We start from the raw sequence: 12,857 nt of genomic DNA, 5'->3' as shown, positions 1-12,857 counted from the left end.
CCACATAGTGGAATCTGCATAGCAATATCCCAGATCGTTCAAACTGTTGTAGCACCCTTGAGATGATCAGATTTATTATATTGTATGTAGTATTTATTTACATTTTTCCTAATATTGTACTGTACTGCTTTTTTCACATTTATGCAAAAAAAGACAGACAAATCTAACTGCAGCATTCTAATCCCTTATGCTCACCTCCTGTTATAAATATCTTTTAAGTTTATTCCAGGAAAACTGATTTAATTCTTTTGTACAGGAAATGAGTTGCTAGCAACTATTATGAACTAAAATTTTTTGTTGACTATTACTTAATAAGATGCCCCAGACTGACTTATAAATTGCATATGTGGTATTTAGACCATTACTCATTTGCATAGATAACCCAAAATTTCCTCCGGGGTGCTCCCAATCAGTCGCTGTAGCTTTGGCAGAAGTTTATCAGAAACTCTGGCTAGATGTATAAACAAGGTTTTTGCTGATTTTCCTTTGAAATTTCAGCACCTAATCCCTTTTCCTGGGTTGGGTTTCATGCAGTAAGCAGGGCGGGCTCCCACTAATACATCTGCACTAAAGAGGAACCCGCTGCTGCAACACTGGAAAATTCAGCTCAATTCAACAGGAAACCTCTCGTCACATCAAAAAGAGAAGAAATCTTAAAGGGACCAGAAGCACCCTTATTTTTAAAGTAACATCAGGGCTAGAAAGTCTACATGGGTGAAATTTATCCTGGGTGATAGCATAACATAGGAAATAATGCATTGGCAGCCTGTTTCACAACCTAATCTTCTTTTCCATGGACTGAATGAGAGGGAGTGTTTTTTTTATACAACAGAAAAAAGGGATGGGGAGTTATTGGAAGTATTGTTGAAACAGAGGTATACAAAGGTCATGATATTCAACTATAGAATTACTTGTTGAGTTACCAGAATCCAAACTAAAACAAAACAACAAAGTGTTGGAAATACTCAGCAGGTCTGTGGAGAAAGAAGCACCTGTAGAGAGAGAAGCAAAGTTAACGTTTCAGGTCTGTGATCTTTCATCAGAACTGGCAAAGGTTTGAAAAGAATTAGGTTTTAAGCAAGTGAAGGGGAGGGGAGTGGGGGAGAGAACAAAGGGGAAGGTGTTTGATAGGGCAGAGGACAATTAAATAACAAAGCTTTAGTTTTATTAGTTTTAGAGATACAGCACTGAAACAGGCCCTTCGGCCTACCGAGTCTGTGCCGACCATCAACCACCCATTTATACTAATCCTACACTAATTCCATGTTCCTACCACATCCCCACTTGCCCCTATATTTCCCTACCACCTACCTATACTAGGGGCAATTTATAATGGCCAATTTACCTATCAACCTGCAAGTCTTTGGCATGTGGGAGGAAACCGGAGCACCCGGAGGAAACCCACGCAGACACAGGGAGAACTTGCAAACTCCACACAGGCAGTACCCGGAATTGAACCCAGGTGCCTGCAACTGTGAAGCTGCAGTGCTAACCACTGTGCCACTGTGCCACCCTAAAGCTGTCCTGTGACAAAGGCAAAGTGTGAGTTAATGCTTATGGTGAAAGACAAAGCATTAGTCCAGAGAGAGTGTTAATAGTGGAATTATGAACAGCTCTGACTACATGAAAAGCAGGCACATGGTTAAAAAATAAAATATTTTTAAAAAGCCAGTCATTCTCTGAAGTTATTGAACTCAATGTTCAGTCCACAAGGCTGTAGAGTGCCTAACCGAAAGATCAGGTGCTGCTCCTCGAGCTTGCACTGATGTTCACTGGAACACTGGAGCAGGCCATAGACTAAAATGTTGATATGAGATCAGGGGGGAGTGTTGAAATGGCAAGAACCGGAAGCTCGGGGTCATGCTTTAGGATTGAGCAGAGGTGTTCAGCAAAGCTGCCTCCCAATCTGCGTTTGGTCTCCCTAATGTAGAGGATACCGCATTGTGACCAGCGAATACAGTATACTAAATTGAAAAAAGTACAAGTAAATCGCTGCTTCACCTGAAAGGAGTGTTTGATGCCTTGGATAGTGAGGAGAGAGGAGGTAAAAGGGCATATATTACACCTCCTGCGATTGCATGGGAAGGCGCAGTGGGAAGGGGACAAGGTGTCAGGGGTAATGAAGGTGGACCAAGGTGTCGTGAAGGGAACGATCCCTTCGGAAGGCTGATGAGGTGGAAAGTGAGGACAAGGGGGACTCTGTCACGGTTCTGGGAGGGAGGGGAAGGTGTGAGGCCAGAAGTGCGGGTAATGGGCTGAACATGGTTGAGGGCCCTGTCAACCACAGTGGGGGGGGATCCTCGGTTGAGGACAAAGGAAGACATACCAGAAGCGCTGTTGTGGAAGTTTGCATCATCAGAGCAGATGCGTCGGAGACAGAGAAACTGAGAGGATGGAATGGAGTCCTTGCATTCTCCCAGTTTCTCTGACTCTAACACATCTGCTCTGATGATGCAACCTTCCACAACAGCGCCTCTAATATGTCCCTGCCTCTTGTAAGGACTCCATTCCGGCACAACAGATTCTGTCCCAAATTCCTGCTCTTCTGCTCTCACTATACTAGTTTTCCATCTCTCATGTTGTATAAATTAACTTTCTTAGATATAACAAGTATTCAAAAAACTGCATAATGAGAACCTTGTAGTCACCTGCCGCACATTTTATGTCAGATTACTTCTTTGAGGCTATCATTTTTCTTCAGAAATGAATACTGAAAGTTCACGTTCCCATCTGATAGTTGGAGTGACTATAAAAAGCACAAATCTCACCAATGGAACTGTAACTTATGGAAAGCTCAGTCTGGTTGATTTAGCAGGAAGTGAGAGAGCATCAAAAACTGGAGCAGCTGATGAACAGTTGAAGGTCATTCTTATCTACATTCTCATTCATTTTCTCTCTTTCAAATTGACATTTCTGGTGTATTGGTGTTTAATTAATGGATTGATTTCCTGGTGGCCTATAGAACATGTGATTTCTTGCCCAGTTTCTCTACCTAATCTACCGGGGATCAATTGCACATGATCCTGGAGTTCAGACATGATGGGCTGAACGGCCTGCTTCTGTGTCATGAATTTCTATGATTCTACTTTAATTTTCCAACTTTGGGCTGATAATGGCAAGCCTCATCCACCAAAAGTGCATGCTGGAGATTGAGGAATGCACTTTACCTAATTTAGCATCAATTTAAAGTGTGCGCAGTGCACACCAAAATTTTCAGTGTGCCGATCTCTTACCAACAGCACAAAGTCAGAAAAATACCCTTTACATGTGTACTTCACTTCCAAACAGGCCAGGGCATACTTAACAGGTTAACGTATGGTAGTGCAGTGGTTATTCCTGTCATGTCAGCATGGCTCGGTTCATAACATTCTCACCTCTGAGTCAGAAGGTCATGCATATAGATCTTTTCCAGAACCTCTGTGCAAATTCTAAACCAACTCTCTAGTGGAGAGAGAGAGAGTGCTGCATTGTTGAAGATGTCATTCTCTAGATGAGACATTAAGTTATAGTCACTTTCATCTGTTATGCAGAGGTTAAAACGTTCATGGTACTATGTGAAAAAGAGCAGGAAATTTTTCCAGGGTCCTGATCAACTTTTCTCCCTCAGCCACAACCAAGAACACATTAACTGGTCGTATCTCACATTGCTGCATAATAGGGTATTCCTGTGCAAAATATGGCTGTTATCATTGCATCCCAAAGCGACAAAGCATTTTGGTACATTATCGAGCGATGCAATAAGGTGCTATATATTAGCAAATCCTTCTTTAAAGTCTATCTTATAGCACTGCAGCTCAAGGCAAACCTTGAGTTCGAGATTTTGCGGTCAATGGCGAAGCAAGGGCACTCACCACTGACCTTAAAGAAAACTGCCTTATGTCAGTGGTAGGGAAACTATTAGAGAGGATTCTTCGGGACAGGATTTACTCCCATTTGGAAACAAACGAACTTATTAGCGAGAGACAGCATGGTTTTGTGAAGGGGAGGTCGTGTCTTACTAATTTGATTGAGTTTTTTGAGGAAGTGACGAAGATGATTGATGAGGGAAGGGTGGTGGATGTTGTCTATATGGACTTTAGTAAGGCCTTTGACAAGGTCCCGCATGGCAGACTGGTACAAAAGGTGAAGTCACACGGGATCAGAGGTGAGCTGGCAAGATGGATACAGAACTGGCTCAGTCACAGAAGACCGAGGGTAACAGTGGATAGGTGTTTTTTCTGAATGGAGGAATGTGACTAGTGGTGTTCCGCAGGGATCAGTGCTGGGACCTTTGCTGTTTGTAGTATATATAAATGATTTGGAGGAAAATGTAGCTGGTCTGATTAGTAAGTTTGCGGACAACACAAAGGTTGGTGGAGTTGCGGATAATGATGAGGATTGTTAGGATACAACAGGATATAGATCGGAGACTTGGGCGGAGAAATGGCAGATGGAGTTTAATCCGGACAAATGTGAGGTAATGCATTTTGGAAGGTCGAATGCAGGTGGGAGGTATACAGTCAATGGCAGAACCCTTAGGAGTATTGACAGGCAGAGATATCTGGGCGTACAGGTCCACAGGTCACTGAAAGTGGCAACGCAGGTGGATAAGGTAGTCAAGAAGGCATACGGCATGCTTGCCTTCATCGGTCGGGGCATAGAGTATAATAATTGGCAAGTCATGTTGCAGGTGTACAGAACCTTACTTAGGCCACACTTAGAATATTGCGTGCAATTCTGGTCGCCACACTACCAGAAGGACGTGGAGGCTTTGGAGAGGGTACAGAGGAGGTTTACCAGGATGTTGTCTGGTCTGGAGGGCATTAGCTATGAGGAGAGATTGGGAAAACTCGGATTGTTTTCACTGGAACGACGGAGGTGGAGGGGCGACATTATAGAGGTTTACAAAGTTATAAGTGGCATGGACAGAGTGGATAGTCAGAAGCTTTTTCCCAGGGTGGAAGAATCAGTTACTAGGGGACATAGGTTTAAGGTGCAAGGGGCAAAGTTTAGAGGGGATGTACGAGGCAAGTTTTTTACACAGAGGGTGGTGAGTGCCTGGAACTTGCTGCCAGGGGAGGTGGTGGAAGCAGATACGATAGCGACGTTTAAGAGACATCTTGACAAATATATGACTAGGAAGGGAATAGAGGGATATGGGCCCCGGAAGTGCAGAAGGTGTTAGTTTCGGCAGGCATCAAGATCGGCGCAGGCTTGGAGGGCCGAATGGCCTGTTCCTGTGCTGTACTGTTCTTTGTTCTTTGTTTAATGCTGAAGCAACATGGGGTCGGGACCCAGAAATTCACCCAACGCGAGGGTCCTGACTCTAATACCAGCCCAGTAGGTTTCAATGAGAGTAAATTTGTATAAATGGCTCAAAAGTTGCAATTAAAAGACCAGAAACATGATTTTATTCCTGTTGCACCTAAAAATATGAATATAATGTTGAGAGACCCCCTCTCCAAACAAGCATAATAGGAGAACACTCATATTTGAGATTTCGGGGTGTGCCCAGTTTTGTGGTGGAAATTTATTTGGACGGAAGTTTTGCTGGATGAATGTGAAATATTGAGTAGACTTGGGCAGATTGTAGTTACACACATAACTCACTTACATCCAACATTCTGCAATCTTTTAAGCCACAAAATTTGTTTACAACTAGATTACACCTGTATTTAGGTGAAAATGTGGAGGAAACACCAGACCAAGAACTTCAATAAGAACAAAAAAAAAATCACTGCTTATAAACAATTGATTTTGCTTATTTTACAATATCATTCAGAAAATGCTAATAGAATGTTTACCAACATACTTTTATCTTCTGAGGACCACAGGAAGCCAATTCCATCAACAAGGCTCTGAGTTCATTGGGTGATGTCATTTCGGCCCTCTCAGTAGAACAATCTTTCATTCCATATCGTAATAACAAACTCACATTGCTGATGCAGGACTCATTGGGTGGAAATTCAAAGACACTCATGTTTGTGAACATTTCCCCAGCGGATTGCAATGCTGAGGAAAGCATCAGCTCATTGATGTAAGTAACCAATTTAAATAAAATTGCAGTGTAAAGTATATAAAGTGCGTTATTATCCTTTAACACTAAGATAAATAACAATCCATTTACCATTCCAATCTGAGGCCCATGATAAAATAATACTGTTATAGCCTAAGATGTATGGTGCAATAGCACTTTAGCCCGAGTGATGTGCTACTCTAGCCCAAGTCTTGATATTCAGGCAGATCAATGAGTATTTGGATATCTACCTGGCTTATACATGGCCATTATCACATGTATTTTGAGGACAATCAGGTTTACACAGTAAGTTCATTCAAATGATGCCAGTAAAGCCTGATTTCTTACACCCTAAAACAGGCATGCAGCCAATAAGCAGAGTAGGTAGTGCTGGTTGCATGCTTGACTCATTATAATGAGCTGCCTGCACCAATTTCACATTATCCCCGTACCCATGTGAATAGGTACACCCTGCATGCTCATTTTTGGGTGAGTTCAAATTTCTGGGTCCATCTGTTTTATAACGGGTTCAGGACGTGGGGTGCACCTTCATTAAAAACTCTAACAGTGCCTATTGTTCATGTAGGTGGAATAGTGATAGATCTTTTCAATGCTAAAGTTGTCACTCTGTGTGATACACAATAAACTGCTATTTTATAGGGAAGATATATCACCCTGTGATTGAGCAATCTAACCACTAATTTCCCACAAAACACTCAAAATGCTTTCTGATATTTTTATTTTATCCATACATCATGTTTCCTCAGTAACTGAAATTTATATGTTCAAAATCAGGCTTTAAACAAAATTTTAAAAAATCAAAATATGCTGTTTCTCAGTAGAATCATTATGTTTATCTTGAATTGAAGGCCTCAACCTCTTGCAAAAGCTTTTGAAGAGTAGCAAGGTGAACAAAGCTCCTTGCAGCAAAGAACTGCCCGCTAGTCATTGATTTGAAAGTTAGCTAGAAGACCAAGTTGAAGTGAACATCATCCTGTCTTAACCGAGCTCCACTGTTTTCCATGTCCCAGAATGACAAATTCAAAACTCACATCCTTGTTTTGAAATGGCTTTATGGCCAGGCCCCACCCTATCTTACTTTACTGATCTTCCTCTACCTTACGTTTCTGCACACACCCTCTGCTCATCTAATACTGGACTTCTCGTCATTCCTAAGTCCTGTCTTCAGCTCCATCATCGGTGGCCATACTTATAGCCAATATACTTAGGCCCTCTGAAATTCTGTAGCCACTTCCATCTGCTTTGCTGTTTCTTTTTCTACATTCAAAATCCTCCTTTTCTACCAGGCTGTCAGTTCCCCATCAGGACCTCTCCAGTATTCTTCACTTTCCCCATGTACAGTATCCACTGTGTCCTTTTCCCTCTTCTTTGTAATGTGCTCTCAGATGTCTTTCTACAACTGAAAGATGCTTTTTAAGTACCAGTTGTAATCATGTTATTTTCACTGAGGTGAGGTCAGGAAACCTCTACAATGCAACCACGATCAAATGCCACCACAAGATGGCGAGAGAGCTAGAAACCAGATTTAAAAACAACTATATGGGGAATATATATTATGCGTTATAATAAGCAGAAGTCACTAACTTTAATTGTTGCTTAGACTTGGAGATAGGATTCTTAATTAATTTAAGCTCTGCTCATGAATCAGATCAGCAGAGCATGTCGATTGTATTATGTCCTTATGACTCACTAATATTCTAAAGTACTTAAAAGAAGAACCCAATTTTAAATGCTCTGTAGATGGATCAGGTATTACCAGTAAACATTTTTGCTGGTATAAGATTTATTTTATCATTACAGTTTATTGTACATGTGAGGTTCAGTCTTTGAACACTGTAAGGAAGCTTGTTCATGATTTGTTTTTAAACAAGGGAATTTAAAAAACAGAAAATGTAAATTCCCTTGTACTTACTTACTTTTAACCTTTTTGCCATCTTTAATTTCCCATACCATACATCATTCCTGACAAGAAAGCTGATTCCCTGTTTCCACCAATGATCTTCTGTATCTTACTACGAGAAGATGTATTTAAATTACTCATTCTCAGCATGTGGGCATTAATGGCAAGGCCAGCAATTTTCCCCACTATAATTGCCCTTGAGAAGGTAGTAGTGAGCTGCCTTCTTGAACTGCTGCAGTTCATTGTGGCAGTTTTGACAGAACTGAGTGGCTTGCTAGGCTATTTCAGAGGGCAGTTAAAGGTTCACCACATTGCTGTGGGGCTGGAGTCACAATTAAGCCAGACAGGGCAAGGACAGCAGATTTCCTTCCTTATAGGACGTTAGTGAAGCGGTTGGGTTCCTACAGAAGTTTATAGAAATTCACTTTTTTTTCCTTCCCTGTGAAGAAGTACATGGGCTCTGCTCTGCTTTGCACTTTCCCACAAAAGAACAGCTAAGAAGGCTGAGGGGGGACATGATTGAGGTATACAAAATTATGAGGGGCATTGATAGGTTAAATAGGAAGAGACTTTTTCCCTTAGCGGAGGGGCCAATAACAGGAGGCATAGATTTAAGGTAAGGGGCAGGAGGTTCAGAGGGGATTTGAGGAAAAAAATTTTCACCCAGAGGGTGGTTGGAATCTGGAATGCATTGCCTGAAGTGACAGTGGAAGCAGGAACCCTCACAACATTTAAGAAGTATTTAGATGAGCACTTGAAACGCCACAGCATACAAGGCTACGGGCCAAGTGCTGGAAAATGGGACTAGAATAGTTAGGTGCTTGATGACCGGCACAGACACGATGGGCTGAAGGGCCTGTTTCTGTGCTGTATAACTCTATGACTCTAAGTCAGGTGTTCACTTCCTCAGGAATTTAGGGTGGCACAGTGGCGCAGTGGTTAGCACTGCAGCCTCACAGCTCCAGTGACCCGGGTTCAGTTCTGGGTACTGCCTGTGCGGAGTTTGCTAGTTCTCCCTGTGACCGCGTGGGTTTCTGCCAGGTGCTCCGGTTTCCTCCCACAGCCAAAAACTTGCAGGTTGATAGGTGAATTGGCCATTGTAAATTGCCCCTAGTGTAGGTAGGTGGTAGGAGAATGGTGGGGATGTGGTAGGGAATATAGGATTAATGTAGAATTAGTATAAAATGGGTGGTTGTTGGTCGGCACAGACTCAGTGGGCCGAAGGGCCTGTTTCAGTGCTGTATCTCTAAATAAAATAAAATAAATGTGTCATACAACACGCTGAGCCCAGTGTACTGCACCATTACATCTTCTGGAAGGGAAATGTTGCTTACAAACTTTCATTATTCTCTTTTTGAAAATAGGATAAAACGTGCTCAGATTTAAACAATATCTTTATTTTACCAAAACAGTTATGCATCTCGTGTTAAGCTAATAACAAATAATGCACAGAAGAACTCCGAGACCAAAGAGATAGCTCGACTCAAACAGGTAATGAGACTTTTTAATAAACATTTAGAAAGACAGGCAGTAATTTTTAAACACCCAAAAACAGATGGTTTGGGTCAGATTGGAAGTTAAAATATAAAGAATCTCAAACCTGAACCTGCTCACTTCCCAGGAGACAGATGACTCACTTAAACATTTTAATGAGCCTGCGTGCCGTAGTTTTTATCTGTGTTTCTGGCTTACTGTTGCTCACCTGGGTTTCCTGAGCTTTGGGATACTCAGCAGCACACTGCAGGGCGTTTGTAAGAGCTTTTACAACACTGCCTGTGGATCAGAAGGAGCAGGAGAGCTTCCCCTAACCCAGGCCACCCAATCAAACTTGTTAACTTCTTCAGGGATTGAGGCCCTTCCCTATCCTACAATCACCAACCTCCCCCTCCCCAATTACTTACTCTAACATTCACCGAGCCCCTGTGATCATTGATCCCTCTCCACAAATCAGTGACTCCTGCAAGATCACCGATTAACCCGCGATCATCAAAGCCCCATCTCTTCCTCCAATCTCCCCCCAACACCCCATGATCACACCCCAACCCTCCAAGCCACACTGTACTCACTCCCCCATCGAGATCTCTAACCTGAGGAGCAGTAAATCTACCTGTTCCTGGGCCGTGGCCTCTTCTGAAGTGTTCCCGTCCAACAGAGAACAAAGTTGTCATTCAGGGTGGGAATCTGTTTAAAAAAACACACCTGCCACTGATTTAAAACTCCACTGCATTCGGGGAAACTAAGACTTCTGGACCAGAACTCCTCTTCCCAACTTGGAAATCTCAATCCAGTAAATATTGGGGCTACAGTTTCAAAAGTGATGATAAGATGTCCACATAGTGCTAAAGATTCTCATTTTCTGCTTGTATTGTGGTTTGGAATTTGTAGTGGCTGATATTTTTGCTTGCATTTTTCTCCACTCTCCCACATTAAATAAAGCCTACCAGGGAAAATTGGGCAGTGAGGCCTACTGCTGCTTCCCTGTTGCAACCCTGCTTTTCTTCTCCCTCTGTGACCAATAATTCTTTCTTGCCCACTGCATGAAAATGCTGGCAGGGAAATGTGGCCTGGGTTCCTGTCACATTCTCTGTTTACTTCTCTTACTGCTGATCCTAGAACAGTCAGGTGAAGCTTGATGGTCCTCCCTGAGGTAGCACCGGGAAAGTCCTGAAATGCAAGAATGAAGGGAGAGGGCCTAATAGAGGTATCCTCTCCCTCCAATTTGGCCCCGAATACCTACATTTGTAGGCCTCTTTTTAGGAGGTCTTGAAAGCTCTTCTGCCCTTTTAAATGCCCTTTTATCTATTCAGGTGCTGCACCCTCTGTGACACTGCCAGGAATTATGGTGTCCTGGTGGCTGTCCATTGATGTCCCATCATGTACAGATAATGATCCATGACCTGTGCACTCTGTGCACATAGCTGGGGGAATTTACTAAACAGAGTGGCAAACGGGAATTTGGTGAGAGTAAAAATTCAGTGCAGGGGGGAAAGAGGTGCTAATTATTTTAAACTAAGGGGAAACAATAAATATATAATGTTAAGAGTAATTAATTGGATCTAATTCAATTTTTTAAAGTAAATAAATGGAACAGCTGAGACTCATTGCTCCAGGTGGTGGGTCAATGTAGTGTAAGCTTGTAAAGGGTTAATACTGAAGGCAGTGAGAGGGACCCCTCCCACTGTATGAGCGACCATGTTAGTCATATGAGATAGGCTGGAGAAGAAGGTATAGCAGCACTAAGGATGCTAGCTTAGATGATTTGCGGAGAGCGTGTATAGTAACTGTAAATAATGAAGTGTTGTTAGTTAACCTTTACCCGAGTTGAAGACTTTCTCCAGAACACCCTACAATGCTACTAATAGAACTAAACCCAACAAACCCAAAGTGACCCCAAGCCACAGAGAGTTCAGGACAGCAGTAAGTGGGTGGCCATCCAGCAGAGTAGGAAGAGTCAGGTAGTACAAGAATCCTCCAAGAGTGTGGCACTCTCAAACTGCTTTCAGCACTGAATACCAGTGAAAGTGATGACACCATGGAGAAATGCAGTCTAGAGCACATCCATGGCACTGTGGGGCGAATGACTGCACAGGAGGCCACAGCAAAGTAGAAATGTAGTGGTCAGAGGGGATTCGAATGTCAGCATATTTGCAACTGTCAGTGTGAATCCGGCTTTGGGGGGAGGGGAACATAAAGAAGTCATAGGCCGGAATTTTACGGCCCCCAAACGAGCGGGCTGGTGGTGGTGGGGGGGCGTAAAATTGAGTGGGAGGTGGCGATTCCCGACGCCCCCTCCTGTCCCTGCTGCAATTTTACGCAGGGCAGCGGCGGCGATAAACAGCCCACCCACCCCAGGCCAATCAAGGCCCTTAAGTGGCCAATTAACTGTCACTTAAGGGCCTCTTCCCACTGCCGCGGGTATTTTACCCTCGGAGGCTGAACAGCACAAGCCTCACGAACCCTGCGTGGTAAAACCAGGTGGGTTTCTTGCGGGCTGGGGGGGCGGCCCACCTGATCAGGAACTCTGTGCCCCATGGAGGGCCACCCCGAAGCCCTAACTGGCCCCAGTGCACAACATTCCCTCCACCCCACTAAATGACCCCACTTGCCTCGCCGGGGCCCGGCCAATTATCCCAGGCAAGGCCCTAAAAACTTATCTGTCTTCCTGGGCCATCCAGTGGTGCTGCTGGGACTAAGAACTGCCGGCCTGCTGATTGGCTGGCAGTTCCATTAGAGGGGACTTCCTGCCGCAAGGAGGTGGAAGTTCCAACCAATACCAATTAAAGGCCTGGGGAGTGAAAAATCCCGGCTTGGCTCCCCAGACCTGATGGAGGCGGGCTTGCCACTAACTTTTTGGCCAGTGGGCGGGGCTTCCCACCCAACGAAAAATTCCGGCCATGGTCCATGTGAAAACCAATGACTTAGGAAGGAACAGGGTTGAAGTCCTGCAGTCTGATTTTCAGGAGCTAGGGAGGAAGTTAAAAAAGCAGGACCTCAAAGATAGTAACCTGGATTACTCCCAGTGCCACATGCCAGTTGGTTTAGGAATAGTAGGATAAACAGGTTAATGTGTGGCTACAGAAGTGATGCAGAACGGAGGGTTTCAGCGTCCTGGGGTATTGGGACCAGTTCTACAGTAGGAGGGACCTGTTCAAGGTGGATGGGTTGCACCTCAACAGAGCTGAGATCAATATCCTCAGAGGACTTAACTAACATTGTGGGGGAGAATTTAAAGGGGTCATGGGCACCAGGATGCAACATTAGAGAGGAGAAACAAGGTGCTTGGAGGATTGGGAGAGGCAAATAGCACTCGAGTAAAAAATAGTTCAGAAATAAGAGTCAGAGAGGGGGCAAATGCAAAGCTGCCTAAGATGGGTTTGCAGTACATAGGAAATAGGAGCAGAAGTAGGCCATTCGGCCCATCGAGCCTGCTCTGCCATTCAA

General features: G+C 43.7%; 1 protein-coding gene across 1 annotated transcript in view; it reads left to right on the top strand.

Moving 5' to 3' along the window:
• Positions 1 to 12,472, top strand: part of si:dkey-96l17.6 (uncharacterized) — a 28,761-nt gene extending 16,289 nt beyond the window's left edge. Inside the window, exons 5-8 of the mRNA XM_068029011.1 lie at positions 2,702 to 2,862; positions 5,814 to 6,016; positions 9,329 to 9,407; positions 12,275 to 12,472. Coding sequence (XP_067885112.1) covers positions 2,702 to 2,862; positions 5,814 to 6,016; positions 9,329 to 9,407; positions 12,275 to 12,472 — 641 coding nt within the window. The remainder of the gene's footprint in view (positions 1 to 2,701; positions 2,863 to 5,813; positions 6,017 to 9,328; positions 9,408 to 12,274) is intronic.
• Positions 12,473 to 12,857: the final 385 nt, after the last annotated feature.

This window comes from Heterodontus francisci, chromosome 4, assembly GCF_036365525.1.
Source record: "Heterodontus francisci isolate sHetFra1 chromosome 4, sHetFra1.hap1, whole genome shotgun sequence".
In the NCBI taxonomy this organism is placed as follows: domain Eukaryota; kingdom Metazoa; phylum Chordata; class Chondrichthyes; order Heterodontiformes; family Heterodontidae; genus Heterodontus; species Heterodontus francisci.
This window is presented reverse-complemented; position numbering and strand designations above follow the sequence as displayed.